At 34.1% G+C, this 21242-nt stretch overlaps 3 protein-coding genes across 5 annotated transcripts; 2 read left to right on the plus strand and 1 right to left on the minus strand.

The window, feature by feature from the left end:
* Positions 1–273: 273 nt before the first annotated feature.
* Positions 274–2293, plus strand: LOC120118056. Of its 2 annotated transcripts, none has more exons than XM_039138203.1 (6): positions 274–418; positions 516–621; positions 713–793; positions 946–1046; positions 2136–2213; positions 2274–2293. In XM_039138203.1, exons 1-4 carry the CDS (start codon positions 344–346, stop codon positions 1002–1004), a joined length of 321 nt encoding a protein of 106 aa, XP_038994134.1. In that variant the 5' UTR covers positions 274–343; the 3' UTR covers positions 1005–1046; positions 2136–2213; positions 2274–2293. The 2 variants fall into 2 exon arrangements, with proteins under 2 accessions (XP_038994134.1, XP_038994133.1); XM_039138202.1 differs by having other exon boundaries at positions 2139–2213.
* Positions 1341–3023, minus strand: LOC120118055 (axial regulator YABBY 4-like). Its single transcript, XM_039138200.1, has 7 exons — positions 2943–3023; positions 2712–2849; positions 2514–2646; positions 2307–2355; positions 2125–2200; positions 1913–2008; positions 1341–1457 (listed from the first exon to the last, which is right to left on the minus strand). The coding sequence occupies exons 1-7, from the start codon at positions 3021–3023 to the stop codon at positions 1380–1382; spliced, it is 651 nt and encodes a 216-aa protein (XP_038994131.1). The 3' UTR covers positions 1341–1379.
* A 5872-nt stretch (positions 3024–8895) lies between these two features.
* Positions 8896–20723, plus strand: LOC120117972 (alpha-glucan water dikinase, chloroplastic-like). 2 transcript variants are annotated; one of them, XM_039138120.1, is made up of 34 exons: positions 8896–8993; positions 9166–9471; positions 9841–9882; positions 10016–10125; positions 10245–10323; positions 10411–10502; positions 10600–10753; positions 11639–11875; positions 12040–12384; positions 12471–12578; positions 12687–12785; positions 12928–13062; positions 13190–13278; positions 13780–13914; positions 14002–14164; positions 14245–14334; positions 14405–14590; positions 14910–14972; positions 15051–15113; positions 15204–15263; positions 15348–15500; positions 15626–15709; positions 16363–16539; positions 16656–16762; positions 16913–17126; positions 17205–17308; positions 17444–17579; positions 17762–17887; positions 18226–18330; positions 18665–18763; positions 19600–19773; positions 19853–19945; positions 20086–20201; positions 20394–20723. In XM_039138120.1, exons 2-34 carry the CDS (start codon positions 9190–9192, stop codon positions 20596–20598), a joined length of 4425 nt encoding a protein of 1474 aa, XP_038994051.1. In that variant the 5' UTR covers positions 8896–8993; positions 9166–9189; the 3' UTR covers positions 20599–20723. The 2 variants fall into 2 exon arrangements, with proteins under 2 accessions (XP_038994051.1, XP_038994052.1); XM_039138121.1 differs by having other exon boundaries at positions 8927–9014; positions 9134–9471.
* The last annotated feature ends 519 nt before the right edge of the window (positions 20724–21242 follow it).

Raw genomic sequence — 21242 nt, forward strand, 5'->3', positions numbered from 1 at the left:
AGCAACACCCTCGGCTTGTATGGTCAGAAATCCATTGATCCAAAACCTTGAGAGCATTCATTAGAGGGATCAAAAATGCATGCAGCGATCGGTGCATGGTTCGAGTGAAGATAAGGTGAATCTACCGATTGGATTTCATATGCTCTTTTGACCCTTCACTCAGATTATATCTGGATAAAAGTCGCTCTCCCCGACATTTGGTCCTTCAAATAAAATTTCTAATTATCCCCCCCCCCTCTCTCGTTCCCTTTGCAGCTTTGTTTGCACTTCTATTTCCTCTTCTTTTTTTATTTTCTTCTTTTGGCATTCTCTTCGTTTTTTGTCCATTTCTGTTCTAAAAAAAATGGTACACTGTCACAACAACTACTGCCATGTCGTTCCTTGTCTTCATTGCCACCCACATAGCTACATCAGGATGGTTAGTGAAATCTCGCTTCCAACTTGTGCACTGAGCGAATCATCGTGTTGTAGTTTATAACCAGTACCGTGTTTTTTTTCTGGTTTTGCATGGCCAGGTTCAGCATCTGATAGAGAGATGCTTGCTTCTTCACATGAACCAACAACAATGCGTCAAGGCATTGGCACACTATGCAAGCATTCGGCCATGCATTACAATCACAGGTGATAAAAAAGTTAGAGGAGGACGATTATGTATAGGCCATCATCGGCACTTTGGGGTTTCAACGTTTCATATATTAATGTGTTTTTGCAGTGTGGAGAGAGCTAGAAAAGGAGAATAAGGACTTCTTTCGAGCATATGTTCGTGCTTTCTCTTCCTACAGGCTTTTCATGGGTACGTGTTGAAGCATATACCCTACAATCCCAACCCTAAACTCCCATTTATCTTCAGCATTTCCATATATCCGTACATATATATATGTATATATTGTTCTGCAATATATTGTGTTGATTGCAATATAATTTGTTTGGTTTTCGATTTCCCAGGTAGGTACATTCAAAGGAAGCCAAGTCTTGAAAGGAAGAAACAGTACTGGAAGCACTGAATGACAGTTAATATTATTGCAGAGACGGATCTAAATTCATAGGTAAGCAAATAATCATTAGTGTTTCACTTTGCATGATGTTAATACTAGTTAAATCTTCATTTTTGGGTCACTAAAATCTTAAAGAACCAGCTAAGATACCAGCAGTAGTAAAGTTGGAATTTCTAAAAAACTCTGAAGTTTTTTTGGTTTGTTGAAGCCAGTCAGTAATCACTGGTACAGCTCTCTGGCAGCTTGCAGTGAAGAGTTCTTCATTCCCAAGAGCAACTCCCACAAAAGGGGCAAAATGATATTGAAACCCAACTATATATGCATGCTTCAGAAAATTTATACTAATAAAATCAAGCCGGGCTTGAAATTAATACTTCTTTCACTTCACTCAAACGGTGACTTGGCCCAAATGGAACTCCTTGCTGCTTTTCTTTCACGGAAATCATTGCCTTGTATGTGAACCTGAAATTTGCCACAACAGAAAGTCATGCAACCCTTTTCAGTGGCATAGATTGCCCCAAATATTAAGGACCTACCCAAGTGTCAACAGTATGTTCAAGTGTCCCCAAAAGGCTAGCTTATTAATTTTTTTACATGTAGTAGTTGAACTGCAATTAAAGGACTACCCCCTATCCCTATCCTTTGAAATGGGGAAACCAGCCTTTAAAACTTTTTTGTAATTAATTTGTATTACTGTTGCTTTGTAAGCTTAATTCCCATATATTAGAAATCATAAGGCATGAAGAAGGATAAGCATGCATGCATGCATGTGTCTGAAACTTGTCTTGTACTGATATATATGCTCATGAACTCGAGAGTACAGTACTATTTTACTGCTCTAAAACAGTTTACGCTAGATAGATGTACTTGTAAAGCATTTAAATTATCAGACTTTTTAGAAAAGCTAATTAATTAACCTCAGCGGCCTCTGAGTTCCATGATGCCTCTCCTTCCTGGTCACAACTCTCTCCTTCTCCTTTGTTCTGCTTGTGCATGGGAGGAAACTGGGCCCACTGAAATATCAAGACATATATAAGACATAAACATATATATATATTAGATCAGAAAATATATGCAGGAAAGGATTGGTTTGTCGTCTTGTTTATTCTTTTGGGTGTCTGAAACTTACATTTTTTGCAGCAGTGCTGAAGGCTTCTTTGTGTGGAATGTTTGGATTTTGAGCTTTTAGTCTCCTTATCTCCTCTCTGCAGCCATCAAGAATGAAACAATCTATAAATATGATAAATGTACTGACTACTAAGTCAAAGAAATTCTTGTTATATATATATATATATATGGAGTTGTTATTACTTGATGAAGCGATTATAAGCTGATGGAGCTCTTTGCCTCTTCTCCGGTGCTGTAAAATTTAAACTAAACTAGTATTAGAATTCTGATGTATAATTAAGCTACTTCAGTTTCTTGTTTTATGTTAAGAAACGAGCAGTATCCAACTATCCTTGGCTATAAATCGAAGTTTAAAAACGATAGAAAGAAAGAAAGAAAGAAAGAACGCACGCTTGTTCACTGTGGGATTCACGCGGACTATATCATCATCTCCATTATCGGAAGAATTCAGCAACGATGGGCTGCGCCTGTCTGAGGTCTTCCTAGGGGCACCCACTTCTTCTGAAAGTACTCCCTTTGGCTGCTTGAGAGAAGCATAATAAATTAATAAGCATATATATTGCCATTATATATATAATGAATATATACCTCATCATCATGACCTAGGGAAGCTAGAAGCTGCAGTGGTACAAATGAAGCTTTTATCATATTGACCGAAAGAAGGGTTGTGCAGTGCCCACATCTCACTGTAACCACCATGGACAGGCTGCTACTCGGGACACTTACCTGCAATTTTGAAAAAACCCAGATTATCAGCAGCTGAAGAGAGACCAAAACACTTCAACATGCATACAATATTAATCCATTCCTTTTTTTTACCAGCAAAATGGTAGTGCAGAAACCACATTGCACATAGCAAATCTGCTCAGGGAGATCAAAAAGATGATTCAGTGTCGACATTTTTTTGTCTGTTTGTGTGTGTAAGAAAGTGAGGGAAAATAGAGACACAGAGATTGAGAAAGAAGGTCTTTGGATGATTACAATGAGGATGATATTACATGGGAGGGTGGGATTTATAGATTGCACAAAGACCCTAATTACCTTTTTCCTTTGTTTGATGCTTTATTCTACTTAATTCCTTAAACATTGTGCTTCCATTATTGTTGTTAACCAAAAAATAAATACATTCATTCATGGAAGAATAAATGATATTCATATATGACAGATATTGCTGCAGAAGATTTAAATATGCAAATTTAGTTTCGGGTTAATAATTCATTCATTCATGTCCGTTCCGTTTTATGATCTTCATATAATGGTTACATTAACTTTTTTGCCAATTCATGTTCTGACAAAAGTACTCCAAGCAACCTTGTCAACGTTGTGATTCACACACTGTTTTAATTAAATTGCTAAAAACAAAAGCAAATTTCAACATTTCTGTGTGGTGTTTGATGTTTGCCATTGCCATTAGAAGGTAGAAAAAGCTTCCAACAGAGCCAGTTTTGTCAAAGGGACTCAGTGACTATAGGTTTTCATGTGTTGTTTTCAGTGAAGGCTCTTTTATACCATTTAGGAGAGGAGGGTAAGTTTCTAGAAGAGTGTATGGAGAAGGAAAATAGGCATCTTAGGTTTTTTCTTTCCTCAAACAAGGCAAGCTTGATGGAGCCTTGATGAGCAAAGATCAATGCATGCCCTTCACCCTGTAACTTTTCCACTGCTGTGTCTTTGTTCTTGTCATATAGAGACGCAGGAATTTATATCAGGGATACGAATTTAAGAAGTCATGGGGTGTGAAATTATAAAATTTTAAGAGTACAAAATTAAATTAGCGAAGAAAATATTTTAAATTTTCCGAGAATACAAGGCTACACTCCAACACCTCTTCGATCTTCGATCCATCCATCCCTGGTTGCATGCACCACCATCATCCTCAATGCATGCTAACATTTATTTCAGTTTCACCTTCTTCTTCCTTGCTTTCACTTCATTTTTACCCTGTTGTTTGACTGTCTCAGCCCATGTGATCCCATGTGTTGTCCCCACAAACCATTGTTCGAAAAAGGAATGTGTCAAAAACAGCAACTACAAATCATGGAGACTCGAGATATAAAATCACTTTTGACATGGAGAATAGCTTAATTACCGGTTACCACGCAGTTAAACATATTTGATGCATTAAAGAATGTAGATTTAATGCATCAAAGGATTTATTGTTGGTTACAGATATGGGTGGAAAGATTGTGTTGTTTTGCTCCTTTGCCGGTACATTTTCCTTTCTCACCTTCTGAATTGTCCAAAGTAGCCGTACGTTGCCCTAGAGAGTAATAATTTTTTAAGTTTACTATAATATAATCACTCATTATGTCTCGTTAAATTGAATTATATTTCTATAATATTTTACATGTGAAACAAGTAATGGGATTACGATACAAATATCTATTTTTTTCTTAATCGGATAATATGATAAATTATATTGAATATGAGATAAACAGACATATATATGTTGGGTCCAACATTGAATATTCTCATTCCTAGAGTTCTTAAATTTAGAATCGTCGTTGGATGAGTAGAAATAAAATACTGAGATCAACTCTTTTTTTTTCAGTGAATATCTTTTCATTTTCCATTGTTGATCTCAACCATGAACCATCTATTTTCCTTATGTAACTATGCTAAGTTTACGTAAAATTAAAAAAAATTGTACAATTGGATCCTCTCCATATATATATATAATTTTAAAAATAAGAAATGAGAAGATATTCATTGGAAAAAAAATTATAATGTATTTTACCTTAATTAATTTGAGAACTATTTGAAAGTGATAGAGGGTCCTTGTCCCCTTACATAATCTACCAATAACTTTTTTATTTGGAAGTTTACTTGATACTTATATCTATTAAAATAGACCGAATATATATATATATATATTTTAAAAATAGAAATTTTGTAGTTGTATTGTTATAGACTATTAAAAATATATGGTTAAGATTATAAGTATCAAATGAAAATATTTATAAATAAAGAAAAATAATCTCAACAATCTACTTATACAAATCCAACGATCTTAAAAATGTATAAAACTAATAATTTTGCAGTTGATGTGAATAAATCTTAATCTTATATATATATATGAGTGAAAAAAGAAGGTTGCGATTAATTCTTATTTTTTTTCTTCCTGATAAATATATTTTTATTTTCTACTATTAATCTCAACCGTCTATTTTTCTTATGTCACTACACTAAAAAATCTATATAAAACCAAAAAAAATAATTATATAGTATAATTGAACCTCACATATATGTATATTCTTTATATTTGTATATTTGATAAGTATAATCGAATATTACCAACTCTATTTGTATCCCTATTCATGCCTCTGTCCTTTAACCTCCTCTTTTATGGGCTTTAAAGAGTATGGAGCTACGGTAGACTTTTTTATAGCACAACATTTTGGGTGCAAATAAATTGGTTATTTGCAAAATGCCCATTTAAATTTCAAGTGTGTGAATCCATCTATTATGAATTTTAATAAATTTAATTATTAATATAATTTTAATAATTTTAACCTACATATTTTTTAGTTAATTTATTTTGATTTGAATCATTAATTTTTTTATAGCGTCAGCTTAATAATATATATGATAAATCATGTGCACTTCAATGTTAAAATGGTACTGCAAGTATCAAGAACGAACTTATATATAACATGGAAGTGACTCGAGTCTCCCAAAATATAATGATATTTTTTGTCCATATCATTTAAATAATATTCGATTCAAATTTTCTCCTCGTGATTTTTGAATTTAAGAATTTAATAGATATCTAATTTTAAAAGTTAGACAATTTATTTTCTTTTAATATTGATGTTATATCATATTAGTAAATGATTTTTCTTAAACAATTCTTATTTAGGGAGAGGGGAAGAGAAATTTTGCTCCTAATAAATATAGAATCCATAACCTAAGGAAAAATAAAAATGTCAACCGAGAACTTTTAGTCATTTATAATTATTGAAATATTAGTAAATAATTTTAAACTATAAAACATCTATTTTAAATATTCCCAAAGCGTGGCAATTGACAAAACAAGCTAAGACTACTAAGCAGAAGCGAATGTGAAGAATGAGGCCACATGAAAGCCCTCTTTTGACGAAAACGGGTAAAGAAAACAAAAGAACACGAGAATTTTATGAGGTTCGACAATGTGTTTACGTCTTCGGTGCCTAGGCGGCGCTAGAAATTTTATTCAATGATATTTTAGGTCTATGTTACATCTCTATTTATAATAAAAAAACCCTGGTACATAATTACAAAATCAACCCTGTACCGTACCGCGAAGGCTGCGCTCCCGCACCCCCAACCCACATAATTCGTAACCCCACAACGAGACTTTCTTTGTAAGGACAGTTGATGTTCGCTTCGCTCACTCCGCTCCATCCCCTGTCCTCTTTACTGGTATATTTATGAGCCATACCAAACACTCTTCAAATCTATTGCATTTCTTATGTTTCTTTCTTCGGCTCTATGCTACTGACTATCTATGTCCGTTGGAGGATTGTAAATGAGACAAAACATATTTTGAATTACTCGAGCTTTGATTTAATTAAAATTTAATAAATATTCGATTCGAGTTGGAAATTGATTCGAGTTCAAAACAAGCTACTTGATACTCAAATCGAAAAACTTACAAATAACTCGAAAAAATAATATATTGGAATTTTATTTTTTAAAATTAAATTATTAATAGAATTAACATTTATGTGTTGATTTTAAAAAAAATACAATATAAGGTTTTCATATACATAAGGTTCAGGTTCGAGTTTAAGCTTCAACTAAGTTAAGTTCAAGATTTGTTTTTATTATTTAAGTTTTTTGAATTTTTTTCAGCTTCAATTCATGGTTTCGAGTTCGAGTTAAACTAAACATTTTAAACTCATAAATTCTCAAGCCGAGTCAAACCTTATTTAAAATTTTCAAGTCGAGTCGAATTCAATAATACTCAAATTCGACTCAGCTCATTTACAAAAAAATATAAATTCGAATTAATTTAAATATAATATATTTTCAACCCTAGGTCACATCCCTTTCCTTAATAAGTGGATGTGTTATGCCCTCCACCGTTAATTTTTTTTAAAAAATAGTGTTGATTAATATCTAATTCTGTCAAACATTTCTTTCTATCTACACTGACGCATAAACATTTTCATTTATTTGATAATTTAAAGATAGCACGACCATCATTAAACTTTGTTATATTTTTTAATATAAGCTTTTAAAAATATTAAATCTCTATTAATAAGGATTTTTATAGAATAATGTCCTTTGAGGAGACCTTCTAGAAATCCTTCAGAAATATCACGATATCTCAAAAATTTTATCTGTCAGATTAATTTTCGAAATTCATAATCTTTAATTTTTAATATGACCTTTGACAATCAAATCTGATAGCTAATAGTCAAGGACGTAGCTATTATTCCAATTCAACGAGACAAAATATAATTAACCATAAGTAATGAGGGGGCAAAGTATAATTACATTGAAAATGAAGAAGACAAAATCAAAACAAATTCAAATAAGGAGCTTTAATTTAATTTGCTCATAATTTTTTTTAATAATTTTGTTCATGTTAATAGTCAATGAGAATAGATTTAATGAAAATTTAAAACCAATATTAAAAATAGTGTGAGGAAAATATTAAACAATAATTGTATAGAAGAAAGATATCGGGGAGTGGATAGATTCATTACATCTCTATCTAAAAGATACATAATGAATCTTATATTATTATTTTTTTATAATTATTTTCTGGGGATCGGGGATCTATTCATAATGAATCTCTATCTAAATTAAAATGATATTCACCTGCTGGGGATCGGGGATCTTTCATTTGCGTGTTTATGGGTTTTCTCTTTTCTTTTCTCTGTTTCTTTATTCTTTAATTCACGCTTTCTATCTCTTTGTTTTTCCTTTATGACCCCTTTGTTCATCTCATGCTAATTAACATGTAAAAATTGATGGTATTAAAATACATATGTCACATAATTTATTTATTTTAGATTAAATGATAAATAAATATTTTATTGAATATATATCTTTTTAAAATAGTATAATGACTACATTACGCGTGCATAGTTATGTATTTAGTCATTTATCTATTTTTACGATTTCGTTTTGGTCAACTAATTATTTTTATTAAAATCATACATAATATTATATTTTGATTTTATCTTGATCACTCTTTGTTAAAAAATTAATGATGTATTATGTATCATTATATAATAACATTATATCATCATTAAAAAAATAAGAAAATTACCACATCAATAATTTTGTTTAAATTTTACAAAACAATGAGATATGAAAGAAATATCCGGAAAAAATAAGGGTAAATCTTGAAATTCCGTAAAAACCCAGGGGCACTTATCGACCGAGGATTTAAATATCATAAGTCGAGTAGTCGACTCGACGACAGTGGACAACATCTCAAGGACCCCACCCGTTGGGTCATGAGTGCCCTTCTGCCCCAAATCGCACGTGACGACCCACCCCCGAACTTCGCTACTATTTTTAGGTAAACTACATTTTCATCACTAAACGTTTCTCTATTTCTTATTTTATTCACTTTACTTTTAATTTTTTCAATTTACTCACTGAACTTATGATATCTAAATAAAGTTCAGTGATGAATGGTGTAGTTTAACCTATTTTCTTACAAGCAAAACCGATACGTGCCAATCGATGATGATAAATTGCCACTCACATCTACGGAGATCTGGCCTTGATTTCCATAATTTTCAGTTCATTGCATTCACTCACTCAAAGATTAATAAAAAATAATTATTACTAATATTATAATTATTATTCGAAATCTGAATTCACTCGCATTCTTTCATCCAGATTTCCAGAACTTCACTTGCATTTCATAAGGTATAGTTTGAATTTTCTTTTTGAAATTATGAAGGAATTATTATGTTTAGTGATGAATTCTTTTCTTTGATTGTTACGTTTGATCGTCATATACGTGGTTTGATCGTTTGTTTTTCATTTTGGTAATTGCTTTTGTTAGATTTTTCGAAAGTTGAGTATTGAAATTCTTCAGGAATAAGAAGTTTTAACAACGAAGATGAGTAATAGCGTTGGCCAGAACTTGATACAGCAACATTTCCTTCGTCCCACGGTATTAGAGCTTCAAAGCAAGCTCAAAGGTTCTTCTGGCATTCCAACAAATTCCTTGTGTGCCACTGCTTCCCTAAATCAATCGCTAGCTCAGCCACGCAAATATCAGTTGTCTACGAAATTTTATGGTAACAGTTTGAGTAAGAGGAAACAGAAGTTAGCCATGGCGAGCTCACGGGCTTTGACGTTCATCCCTCAAGCTGTGCTAGCCGCTGATCCGGCTTATGAGGTAAAAATATTTTCTAGACTGGCTTCTTTGTTTATGCCTTTTTTTTTAAAGAAATCTGCGACACAATTATTGCAACTTATACTCAAGCATGTAAGGATTAGTTATTTTGGTTTTGAATTGCCCAAACATGTACATTACAATCTGTAGAAAAGAAGTTTGATGTTCTCAGATATTCTTGCTCCCTGTTATTTTGTATATCCTTTTCTAAAATAGTAATTGTTCCTTTCTTGAGTGGGGATGCATAAACTAGCATTCATGTTTCTTTTGCGTTTATTTGAAGCCTATTTTAATTGATTTCCCTTTTCTGATATTTGCATGGCACAGAGTTTTGTTATCAATTTTTTTTGATGAATTCTTACTTTGATGCAGAATGTCGGAAAATTCAACATTGATGGGAATATTGAATTGCAGGTAGTTACAGCATGGTGCTATGTAATTTTAGCTAAGTCATATGCTACTCATAAACCTCGGGTTGAATTTAACTTGAAATTTGCAGCTCCTTTCTATCTTATTTTGGCTAAAAACACCCTTTTTGCTTGACCAGGTTGATGCTAGTGCTCATACTTCAGGGTCTATTACGCAAGTAAATTTCAGGATCATGTATACCAGTGATTCTCTGATCTTGCACTGGGGTGGAATACGTGGTAGAAATGAGTAAGTTCACTTCTATCGGTTGATGGTTTTATGCTAATGTTACTTGATTTGATTTTATTAAGTTTCACTATATTACTGTTTGAGAAAGCTCTGTTCTTCTATTTTTTATCTTTTAACAGAAAGTGGGTACTTCCTTCACGTCAACCAGAAGGGACCAAAAACTACAATAATAGAGCCCTAAGAACTCCATTTGTGAAGGTCAGTGCTAAAAAGTGACACAAAAGTTTAGTTTGGACTAATCCTAACAAATATTTAGTTTAATTTTTCTACATGGTGCTTATGTAGTCTGGCTCCAGTTCCTATTTAAAGTTGGAAATTGTTGATCCTGAAATACAAGCAATAGAGTTTCTCATATTTGATGAAGCCCGAAATAAATGGCAAGTGTCTGTTGGTTTTGTTTTTGCTAAGTTCATAACATTTAGAAGGTTAGTTAGAATGATTATGCTGGTTTTCTCCCCATATTGTCATTTGCAGGATGAAGAATGATGGTCAAAACTTTCATGTAAAGTTACCACATAGGAAGACATTGATCTCAAACATTTCAGTTCCTGAGGATCTTGTTCAGATTCAAGCATATATAAGGTGGGAGCGAAAGGGTAAACAGATGTACAACCCTGAGCAAGAGAAGGCAAGTAATAAATGTAGTAACATACAATTTATTTGTTCATATTGTTAACGTTAAGTCCTGCGTTTGAATTTGTTCTTTTCTGGTCCTTGTTTCATTATTCCTGCTCCTTTTGGCTAGAAGTGAATTGATTGATTTTCTATATTCTGTTACATATTTAAGTTTTCTGATCCCTCATTAATTAGCCCATTGAAATAGGTCTCAGGCCTTTTTTTTTGCTTTATCTATTCTAATTGTTAACTGCTTTTTACTTGGGCTTAATGCTCATTTTGACCCCCAAATCACACTCATTTTCCCACTTTGGTACCTAAACTTTTATTGTCTCACTTTGGTCCTTAAACTATCGTTTTCATCCCATTTTACCCCCAAAATATTTACCAGCACCCAATAGAAATGTTCCATGTGTAACATTCTTATAGGCAGCTTTCTTATTTTGGGGTAAAATGGGATGGGAATGATAGTTTAGATGCCAAAGTGGGATAAAAGAAGTTTGATACCAAAATGGGTAAACAGGTATAATTCAAGGGTCAAAATGAGCTCCACTGATGTGCTTTTTCGTCGTGTAGTATATATAAGGAGCTCCACTGATGTAGTATTTATCATGCAATTTCTGATAAAATTTTAAGGCATGCCCTGTATCGGTAACACCGAGTTTTGGCTGCAATATCTTAGTTTCCAACTCTTTATTTAAGAAATCAAGAAATATTCTGGTTGTAATTTGCATTTTAGACCTTTCAATCAGTGGAGCATCTTAAGAGAAAAGAAGGATTATCATTGATTAATGTGGATAATAGATTTCTTAACTTTAAATACCCAAAGAAATATGAAATCAGTTTTGGGTTTTGTACATTCTCTTTACTTGTCTCAAAGAACATTCCTTTTCCATAGGAGGAATATGAAGCAGCTCGTGCTGAGCTATTGGAGGAAATAGCCAGGGGTGCTTCTGTGGACGACATCCGTTCAAGACTGACAGAAAAAGGTGGACAGGAAAAAAGTGGAAAAGAATCTAAGGAGACTGCTGTTAATGAGACAAATAATAAGATACCTGATGATCTTGTCCAAATACAAGCCTATATAAGATGGGAGAAAGCAGGGAAGCCGACTTATTCCCCAGAGCAACAGCTTGTAATTTTCCTTTCTCCTTCTGGACTTTAGAGTCATTTTTGTTTCAATTTCTGAATTATTAAAGAAAATTGGACTAGGTGATTGCTTATTTAATTTTAAAAGGTTAATGAGGCTCTCGGTCTTGCATGTACTAAATATTGACTGAACAATGTTTCAATGATTAGAGGGAATTCGAGGAAGCAAGGAAAGAGTTGCAATCCGAACTGGAGACAGGTGTATCTCTTGATGAAATTCGAATGAAGATTACCAAAGGAGAGATAGAGACTAAAGTGTCAAAGCAACTGCAGAACAAAAGATATTTTAGTCCTGAACGAATTCAGCGCAAGCAGAGGGACTTGATGCAGCTTCTTAACAAGCATGCAGTAAAACCTGTAGAAGAAACTCAAGAAAGTATCTCTGTTGAAACAAAACCATTGACAGCAGTTGAGCGCTTTGCTAGAGAAAAGGAACTGGATGGCAGCCCTGTTATGAACAAGAAAATTTACAAACTTGGTGAGAAGGAGCTTTTGGTAAGATAACAAGTGTTTCTGTGTTTCTTCCTTATCTATTTCACTTGCAAAATCTTTTAAAGTTTGACTACTTCCAAATACTCCAGGTACTTGTAACCAAAGATGCTGGTAAGCTAAAGATTCTCTTAGCTACTGATTTTGAAGAACCTCTTACCCTTCACTGGGCTCTATCTGAAAAGGGTGGAGAGTGGCTGGTAAGATTTCTTTAACTACAATACTTCTTAGTAAGACATTAAACTTTGTGATCGAATCACTATTTCTTTCATATAAATCTGAGACCAGTTTGTACGAACTTTTTTCAGTCACCACCGCCTTCTGTTCTCCCTCCTGGTTCAGTTTCTTCAGATAAAGCAGCAGAATTAAAATTTTCAACAAGCAATTCTGCTGATCTTCCTAAACAGGTTCACCAAGTAGATTTCAATCTTATCATGTGTGCCCTAGGTTGAATTCCAATGATAGACATAAATTGGATTTTCTGAGATTTAGATATAATAAGTTAGAAAGAAAAATGTCCCCATATTCATATCCTGAAATCTTATTTAGGTGCAATGCATTGAGATGGAGGTTGAGGATGGTAATTTTAAAGGAATGCCATTTGTTCTTCTGTCTGGTGGGAATTGGATAAAAGATAACGGCTCTGACTTCTATGTAGAATTCAGCCAGAGATTCAAGCAAAAGGTTGTTTGTTGATCTCAACCAGAGATTTTTTGCTCCATCTACACGTTTTGCAAATGTTTTCAGTTATTTTCAGTTTGAAGTGCTTTCCTGTATGATTAACTGGAGTTTTCTTGAAAAAAAAAACAAGGATGCTCGTGATGGCAAAGGTACTGCAAAGGTTTTATTGGATAGAATAGCCGATCTGGAGAGTGAGGCTCAAAAGTCTTTTATGCACCGGTCAGTGAACTTATGGGACTTGGTCTTCATTTCCATCACCAACTATTTCTCATTTTATGATATTGCAGAGTTAGTTATCAGGAATTTAGTTATCTTTGTAACATTTCAGTACAAAGATAATTTGCATTTTAGCATCTGGAAGTCTACGAGGAAGATCTTTATGAGAACATTACATTTAGAGTTGGATCTCCTCTGCTAGAAAATGCAGATGATCTGTCCATATCATATCATTTATAGTTATCATCTCTTTCAATCTTGCTTTATCCCTCCCAAACACATGCAGGCTGCTGTTGTGTGTGTCTTTTGGATCCTTCATGTCTTGTTAATGGTTCATGCTTGACTGGAGGTTGAAATTTCACTCAGCAGTTTAGTCATGTTCTAAATTCTTCGAGTTTCCCTTAATGTACTCATTTTTTTTTACTTGAAATGAGACCTTAACAGTTGTTCAGTTTCACATTGTTCTTCAAAGAGTAAGTCTTGCTGTTTTCCCTTTTTTTTCAGGTTTAATATTGCGTCAGACTTAATGGATCAAGCCAAAGATTCTGGTGAATTGGGCCTTGCTGGGATCTTAGTATGGATGAGGTTTATGGCTACAAGACAGCTCATATGGAACAAAAACTACAATGTGAAACCACGGTACAGTTTAGATTAGTTACAAATTTTATGCTATGCGCATGATAATCATACTAATGCAAATGCAGCTGTTATTTTTATTTTGTGCAGCGAGATAAGTAAGGCACAGGATAGACTGACTGACTTGCTTCAGAGTATTTACAAAACTCATCCACAGCACCGGGAGCTTTTGCGCATGATTATGTCTACCGTTGGTCGTGGAGGTGAAGGGGATGTGGGACAAAGAATTAGGGATGAAATACTGGTCATCCAGGTCAATCTTGAAGAACATGTTTCTATCTTTTCCACTTTTCTCGTTTTATATTTACTTGAATTGTTATCAATCTGTTTCAGAGAAACAATGATTGCAAGGGAGGAATGATGGAGCAATGGCACCAGAAGTTACATAATAATACTAGTCCAGACGATGTTGTAATCTGTCAGGTATCAGATTCATGAATTGAGTGAAAATTATTTTGTAGTTTCCATCAGCTAACGGAACATATGCTTGCAGGCGTTAATGGATTATATTAAAAGCGACTTTGACATCAGTATCTACTGGAAGACCCTAAATGAGAATGGAATAACAAAGGAACGCTTCTTAAGTTATGACCGTGCTATCCGTTCTGAACCAATTTTTAGGAGAGATCAGAAGGATGGTCTTTTGCGTGATCTTGGACACTATATGAGAACTTTGAAGGTCTGTTTCTTAAACCTTTATGGCTGTTTTCTCTATAATTTTCCCTTTTTTCATCAGCAGTTCAGCACCTTAATGTGTTAACAAGATTTTCTACTAGGTACCTATTCACACATTGCTTCTAAAGACTATCATTTTGTTCCTTAGCCGTACTTTTTATCTCATTATCATATAGATTACTTTGTTCTTTTTAATGGATAAGTTTATGTTTCATCTGCTCTCCATTATGCTGAATTAAATTTCTGCAATTTCTTCCCTTTGGCTTATATATGATGTTGCATTTCATTGATAATTTCTATCTAATCATACGATTTATGCATAGGCGGTTCATTCTGGTGCAGATCTTGAGTCTACCATTTCAAATTGTATGGGCTACAAAGCGGAGGTAATATTAGAAATAAGGTGAAATTTCCTGGACAAAGTATTGTTGTCAACATTTGACAGGAGCTTTCTCTGTGTTCAGGGTAAAGGTTTCATGGTTGGGGTGCAAATAAATCCAATACCTGGCTTACCATCAGGATTTCCAGTGAGTTTATCTTCAGTTTTATATTCTCTTTTTCTAACCCCCCCTTTTCTTGGAAAAAGTTTATTAATACTCAAGATACACTCATAACAGGAATTGCTTAGATTTGTTATTGAACACGTTGAAGACAGAAACGTGGAAGCCTTGCTCGAGGTATGAACATTTGATTGGAAATCTATAACCATTATGCACATTTATTTTCTTTGATATACCGTTTTCCAACCCCTCTTTTCACAGGGCTTGCTTGAGGCTCGTCAAGAGCTTAGACCATTGTTGTCCAAGTCTAGTGACCGTCTAAAAGATTTATTGTTTTTAGACATTGCCCTTGACTCTACTGTTAGGACAGCTATTGAAAGGGGTTACGAGGAACTGAATAATGCTAGGCCAGAGGTAAATCCTGCACCTTCACTATATTCTATACATCTTACATTTAGAATTTATGTGCCGCTGTTCACTGATTTGTTCTATCTATTGATGTATATTAGTCCTGATTAGGCTTTTTGTGCATCATGCAGAAAATCATGTATTTCATCACTCTTGTTCTAGAAAACCTTGCACTGTCATCAGATGACAATGAGGACCCGATCTATTGTTTGAAGGTAAAGTACTGTTCTACAGAGCTATGGTTGTGTTCTTATTTCTGAAGGGCATCAACAGATTCTAAATTTATAAATATTGGGGGGTCAGATTTCATTATTGATAATATCTACTTTTCTGCGCCTAAGATTCTGTCAAAAATGTATTTCAAATTGTGGTAGAAGATGATAAGGAACTTGATACTGAGATTAAAAGTTAGATTTCGAGGTGAACCTTTGGTAAATGTCTATGTACAAGATAACAAATCTTTATCTTGTGTTAAGTTGCTTTGTAGAGTTCAATAGCTACAATAGTCCTATTTTTGCAAGTACAGGAGACAACGAAGTGAGCATGTCAAAACAATGTTGAAGAAAATGAAAGCTTTCCAAGAATGTTAAACATTGTTTGAATTTTTTCAGAGGAACTTGGCAGTCTATCACTTGAAGTTGCAGAACAACCTTATAAACTTGAAAAAATCACTCCAACTTTTAATACAGTGCACTATAGGTGTTGAACTTACTAAGCCAATTTTCCTTCTTCCACACACTGATGGTTAGACACACCAGAGAGGAATTAATTACCGGCACATTCATGTGCATGGATTGTGTTTCGTATGTATTTTGCAGAAAGTTTTAGAACATGGATAGTGATAACTTCTACTTCGTTACTTATGCAGGGATGGCATCATTCCATAAGCATGTGCAAGAGTCAAAGCGCTCACTGGGCGCTGTATGCAAAATCGGTATTAGACAGAACACGCCTTGCACTGGCTAGCAAGGCTGAGTGGTACCAGCGTATTTTGCAACCATCAGCAGACTATCTTGGATCATTGCTTGGAGTAGACCAGTGGGCTGTATGTCATTACTTCGTTCAAATCTCAAACCTGGTCACTAAATTTTGTGCGGTTGCTTAATGTTGATCTCAATTACAAAATAGAAAGATAAAAGCACATTTTGATTTTTTTTCCAGATCAACATATTTACTGAAGAAATTATCCGTGCTGGATCAGCTGCAACTTTATCGTCACTAGTTAATAGACTTGATCCTGTTCTTCGGGAGACTGCGCATCTTGGCAGGTTGGTTTATAATTATTTGTCAGCTGACTCATTACTAGAAAATATTTGTAGTGAGTAAACTTTTATGCAACTATAACCAGGCTTAACTATCTAATGAGATTTTATCATAGGATTAAAGAAACTAATGCAACTTTTCATGTCCTGCAACAGTTGGCAGGTTATCAGTCCAGTTGAGGTTGTTGGATATGTTGATGTTGTCAACGAGCTGCTTTCTGTACAGAATAAATCTTACGAGCGACCTACTATTTTAGTGGCAAGAAGTGTAAAAGGAGAGGAAGAAATTCCGGATGGTGCGGTTGCTGTGTTGACACCTGACATGCCTGATGTTTTGTCGCATGTTTCTGTCCGAGCAAGAAATTGCAAGGTGATTACCTGGTTGTTTGATATTTCTCTGTAGCTGATAATTGGTTGTGTATTAAGATGTGCATAACTCCAACTGCAGGTTTGCTTTGCTACCTGCTTTGATCCTAATATTCTAGCTGACCTCCAAGCAAAGAAAGGAAAACTGTTGCGCCTAAAACCTTCTTCTGCAGATTTAGTTCATAGGTAGTGCAATCTCTACCTTAAATTCTGAACATGTAGAAAACATCATGTAACCATGAGGTGAAGTTAAACAAACCCCTTGTTTTTATATAAGCAAAGATAATTTGGATCTTGCTCTCTTTTCATGTATCCATTCAGTGAGGTGAAGGAAAGTGAGCTAGCTGATTCAAGTTCAAGCAACTTGAACGGAGAAGTTCCATCATCTATCACTTTGGTCAAAAAGCAGTTTGCTGGTAAATATGCCATATCAGCCGAGGAGTTTACACCTGAAATGGTTAGGCTTGCAAAATATTATTCACTTCATCTCCAAAGCTTTAATTTGTTCTTCTTAACCTACTTAGCTACAATGAGATTGAGTATTGAACCTTCTATACCTCTCCGTGTTGCTATATCTCTGAACTATGTTTACGAATGGTATGTCTAATTTATGCATGGGGACATTTCTCTCTCTCCTAGGTTGGTGCTAAATCACGCAATATCTCATATCTGAAAGGAAAAGTGCCATCTTGGGTTGGGATACCCACGTCAGTTGCCCTTCCATTTGGAGTATTTGAGATGGTTCTTGCAGATAAACTAAACAAGGTTATAATAATTCTGAACTTCAACAATATCTCGCTGCTTTTCTAGCGAACGCATCAATGCAATTTGTTTACAACGACTTCATTTGTGGGTTATAATTCCATTTTGAAAGTAGTTTCTTAAGAAGTCATTTAGCATTTTTTTTAACTAGAGGAAACAGTTTTGCAACCATTTAATATTCTGTAATGGTTTCCATTAACGTGATTATTAAATGTGTTCAGTAATGTTATTTTATTTGATTCTTAATGATATTAAATTTTTAAATAATAACTCTTCATTCTAATTACATTATTTAGTATATATGTAGTTATGGTATTATTTTAATAATATTAAATTCTCAGGAAGTGGATGAGAAATTGCAAATTTTGAAGAAAAAGTTAGGAGACTTTGGTGTACTTGAGGAGATTCGTAAGACAGTTCTACAGCTGAGGGCACCACCCCAATTGGTATGTATTTTACTGGTTGAGCTTCATATGTTCTTTTCTGTTATGCTTTCAGTCCCTACTGGATAGTATCACTAGTAGCAGTGATAATAACTTGAAAATATATTGTTGAGTCGTTCTCTGGATGAGAAGTTTTCATATTTCCAAATCCTCAGACCAAGAAAATTTTCATTCGCATTCTTCCATTATTACCTATACCTCCATTTGAATATAAATTTTCTCAAGAATCTTTTGCCACCTTTACTTCATCATATGTAAGAAAATGACCGTGTGCCTGAATTGGATATTTCTTTGAGAGGCAATCGATCAGTTTTACTTCAATTTCTTTTTACTTCAGGTGCAAGAGCTGAAGACCAAGATGCAAAATTCTGGAATGCCTTGGCCTGGAGATGAAAGTGAACAAAGGTGGGAACAAGCATGGACTGCTATAAAGAAGGTATACCATTTTTCTGCCAACAAAGAGCCTATCCCTCTAATTTTGACTTCTACAACATGCCACGTTATTTGAATTAGGGGTGAGTATTCAATTGGGTCGAGTCAAGTAAAAAAATTTTGAGTTAGTTGAGTTGACGAGTCCTATTTTATAACTCAAACTTTATTTGAAAAATTTCGAATCGAGTTGTTCGAGTTTCTGTTTAAATTCAATTGTAAATATTTATAATATTGTGGTACTATTTAATTCCATTTTAAACAGTTTTCTTAGTCATATACCATATACATATATATTTCTTCATATTTTTTTCATATGCCATACACATATATAATGCAAAGTTGAGGGACTCGACTCAAACTTAAAAACCAATCCACTAGTTATTAAAAATTGAGTTATTCGAGTTCTATTTTATAATTCGACTCAAATTTAAATTTTTTTCGAGTTTCTAAAATTACGAGTCAAGTTTTTATCAAATCGGATTTTTTTTACCCTAATATGGATAGCTTCTGACCAATAGTTGTACTCCACTAACTGCAATTGTAGGGTCTGCACTAGCAATATCATTGTCCTTTAAATTGTACCTGCATCCAAACAGGCGGAAGATACCTTATCTTTCTTCTGCATTTCATTTTTCGTTCTCCTAAAAATATAATATCCATACACATTATTTCTTTCTTTTTGCATTCAGCCACGCTTATCTTACTATCTGTATTTTGGCCTTCCAAAATATATTCCTTCTTTTCACATAGTTTTAAATTTAAGTTTTTGGCAGACTTGAAGTCACGGATTTCTATTTAGATGAATATCATATACCTATTTGTTTCATGCATTCAAACTAGGTATGGGCTTCAAAATGGAATGAGAGAGCATATTTCAGCACCAGGAAAGTCAAACTAGATCACGACTACCTCTGTATGGCTGTCCTGGTTCAGGAAGTAATTAATGCTGATTACGCATTTGTTATCCATACTACTAATCCATCTTCAGGGGACTCGTCTGAGATCTATACCGAGGTATGTATCTCCATTCATCATCTTTTTTCGTGGTCTGCCGAGGAAGAAAAAGGAATCATTTGCTCTCCGTTTGACGTAGGTGGTGAAAGGACTCGGAGAAACTCTTGTCGGAGCTTATCCAGGTCGTGCTTTGAGTTTTGTTTGCAAGAAAAACAATCTCGACTCTCCTCAGGTAAAACATACTTGCGTCAATACCGGATAACAAAGAAGATAACCATAAGTACAATGCCCTTTTATCATATTATTGACATAAAACTAGATTTTATGACAGAGTAGCTATCATCTCCACTGATGATGTCCATGATATTTCAGGTTTTGGGATATCCGAGCAAACCGATCGGTCTCTTCATAAGGCGTTCCATTATCTTCCGATCTGATTCAAATGGTGAAGATCTAGAAGGTTATGCGGGTGCTGGCCTATATGATAGGTAATATCATATCCTCCGAACTCTAATGTAGAAAGACCACAGTGTTACGTATAATTCGATGTGTTTGGTTTTTTGCTTCGAGATCGTCCCGTTCTTAAAAATGGAAAACTATTTATCAACGACTAATATTTTAATCGAACGGTTCTTTGTTTCGGGATTGTCCTTCCATTTGGATTCAACTTTCATGTGCAGTGTGCCAATGGATGAAGAGGAGAAGCTTGTTCTCGATTATACATCCGATCCATTGATAAACGACGGCAAGTTCCAACGAGAAACCCTTTCCAGCATTGCTTGTGCGGGGAACGCGATCGAGGAACTCTATGGATCTCCCCAAGACATCGAAGGTGTCATCAGGGACGGGAAGGTCTATGTTGTCCAGACGAGACCCCAGATGTGAGGTTCCCGTTGTTTCTTTATAGTATGATCATATTCTTTTGGCAGGGTCTTTGTCTATGCCAAGGTTGTAAAATGAGCAAAAAAAGACAAAAAAGTAACATAGAACACCGAATAGAGGCTGAAAATAAAATGCAGAAAGAACGAATAAAGGATAGTTAAACCACAGATCTAAAAACTTGTAGGCATGTACGTATGTATTATATAATAATGCTGTCCAGGGATTCTATGCACCCTGCTATTTTCTTGTTCTTACAGTATATTATTAAGTTTCTAATTGTAGTCCCAAGTCATTGTATGTTCAAATAATCCTATCATTAAACTTTTAAAAATTATAAAAATAATAATATTCATTGAATTATAATAAAATAATTATTAAATTTTATTGAGTTATTTTAGTGTGTTTATTTTTATTTTGAATAGTCCGAATGGTAGTAATGTAGTATATGTTCAGAACTTTCTTAATCTATTGACAATGTTCAGAACTTCAAGGAGAACAATATTATTTTAATCTTATGATCTCTAATATATTTTACTCTTTACGTTATTGATGTGGTTGTTTATTAATCTTTAGGTCAAAATGATTATCTTATAATATGGTTGTTTATTAACCTTTTTCCCACATATAATAATTCGGTTTGTTATTAT

This window comes from Hibiscus syriacus, unplaced genomic scaffold (assembly GCF_006381635.1).
Source record: "Hibiscus syriacus cultivar Baekdansim isolate YM2019G1 unplaced genomic scaffold, ASM638163v2 tig00110325_pilon, whole genome shotgun sequence".
NCBI classification, from domain to species: Eukaryota; Viridiplantae; Streptophyta; class Magnoliopsida; order Malvales; family Malvaceae; genus Hibiscus; species Hibiscus syriacus.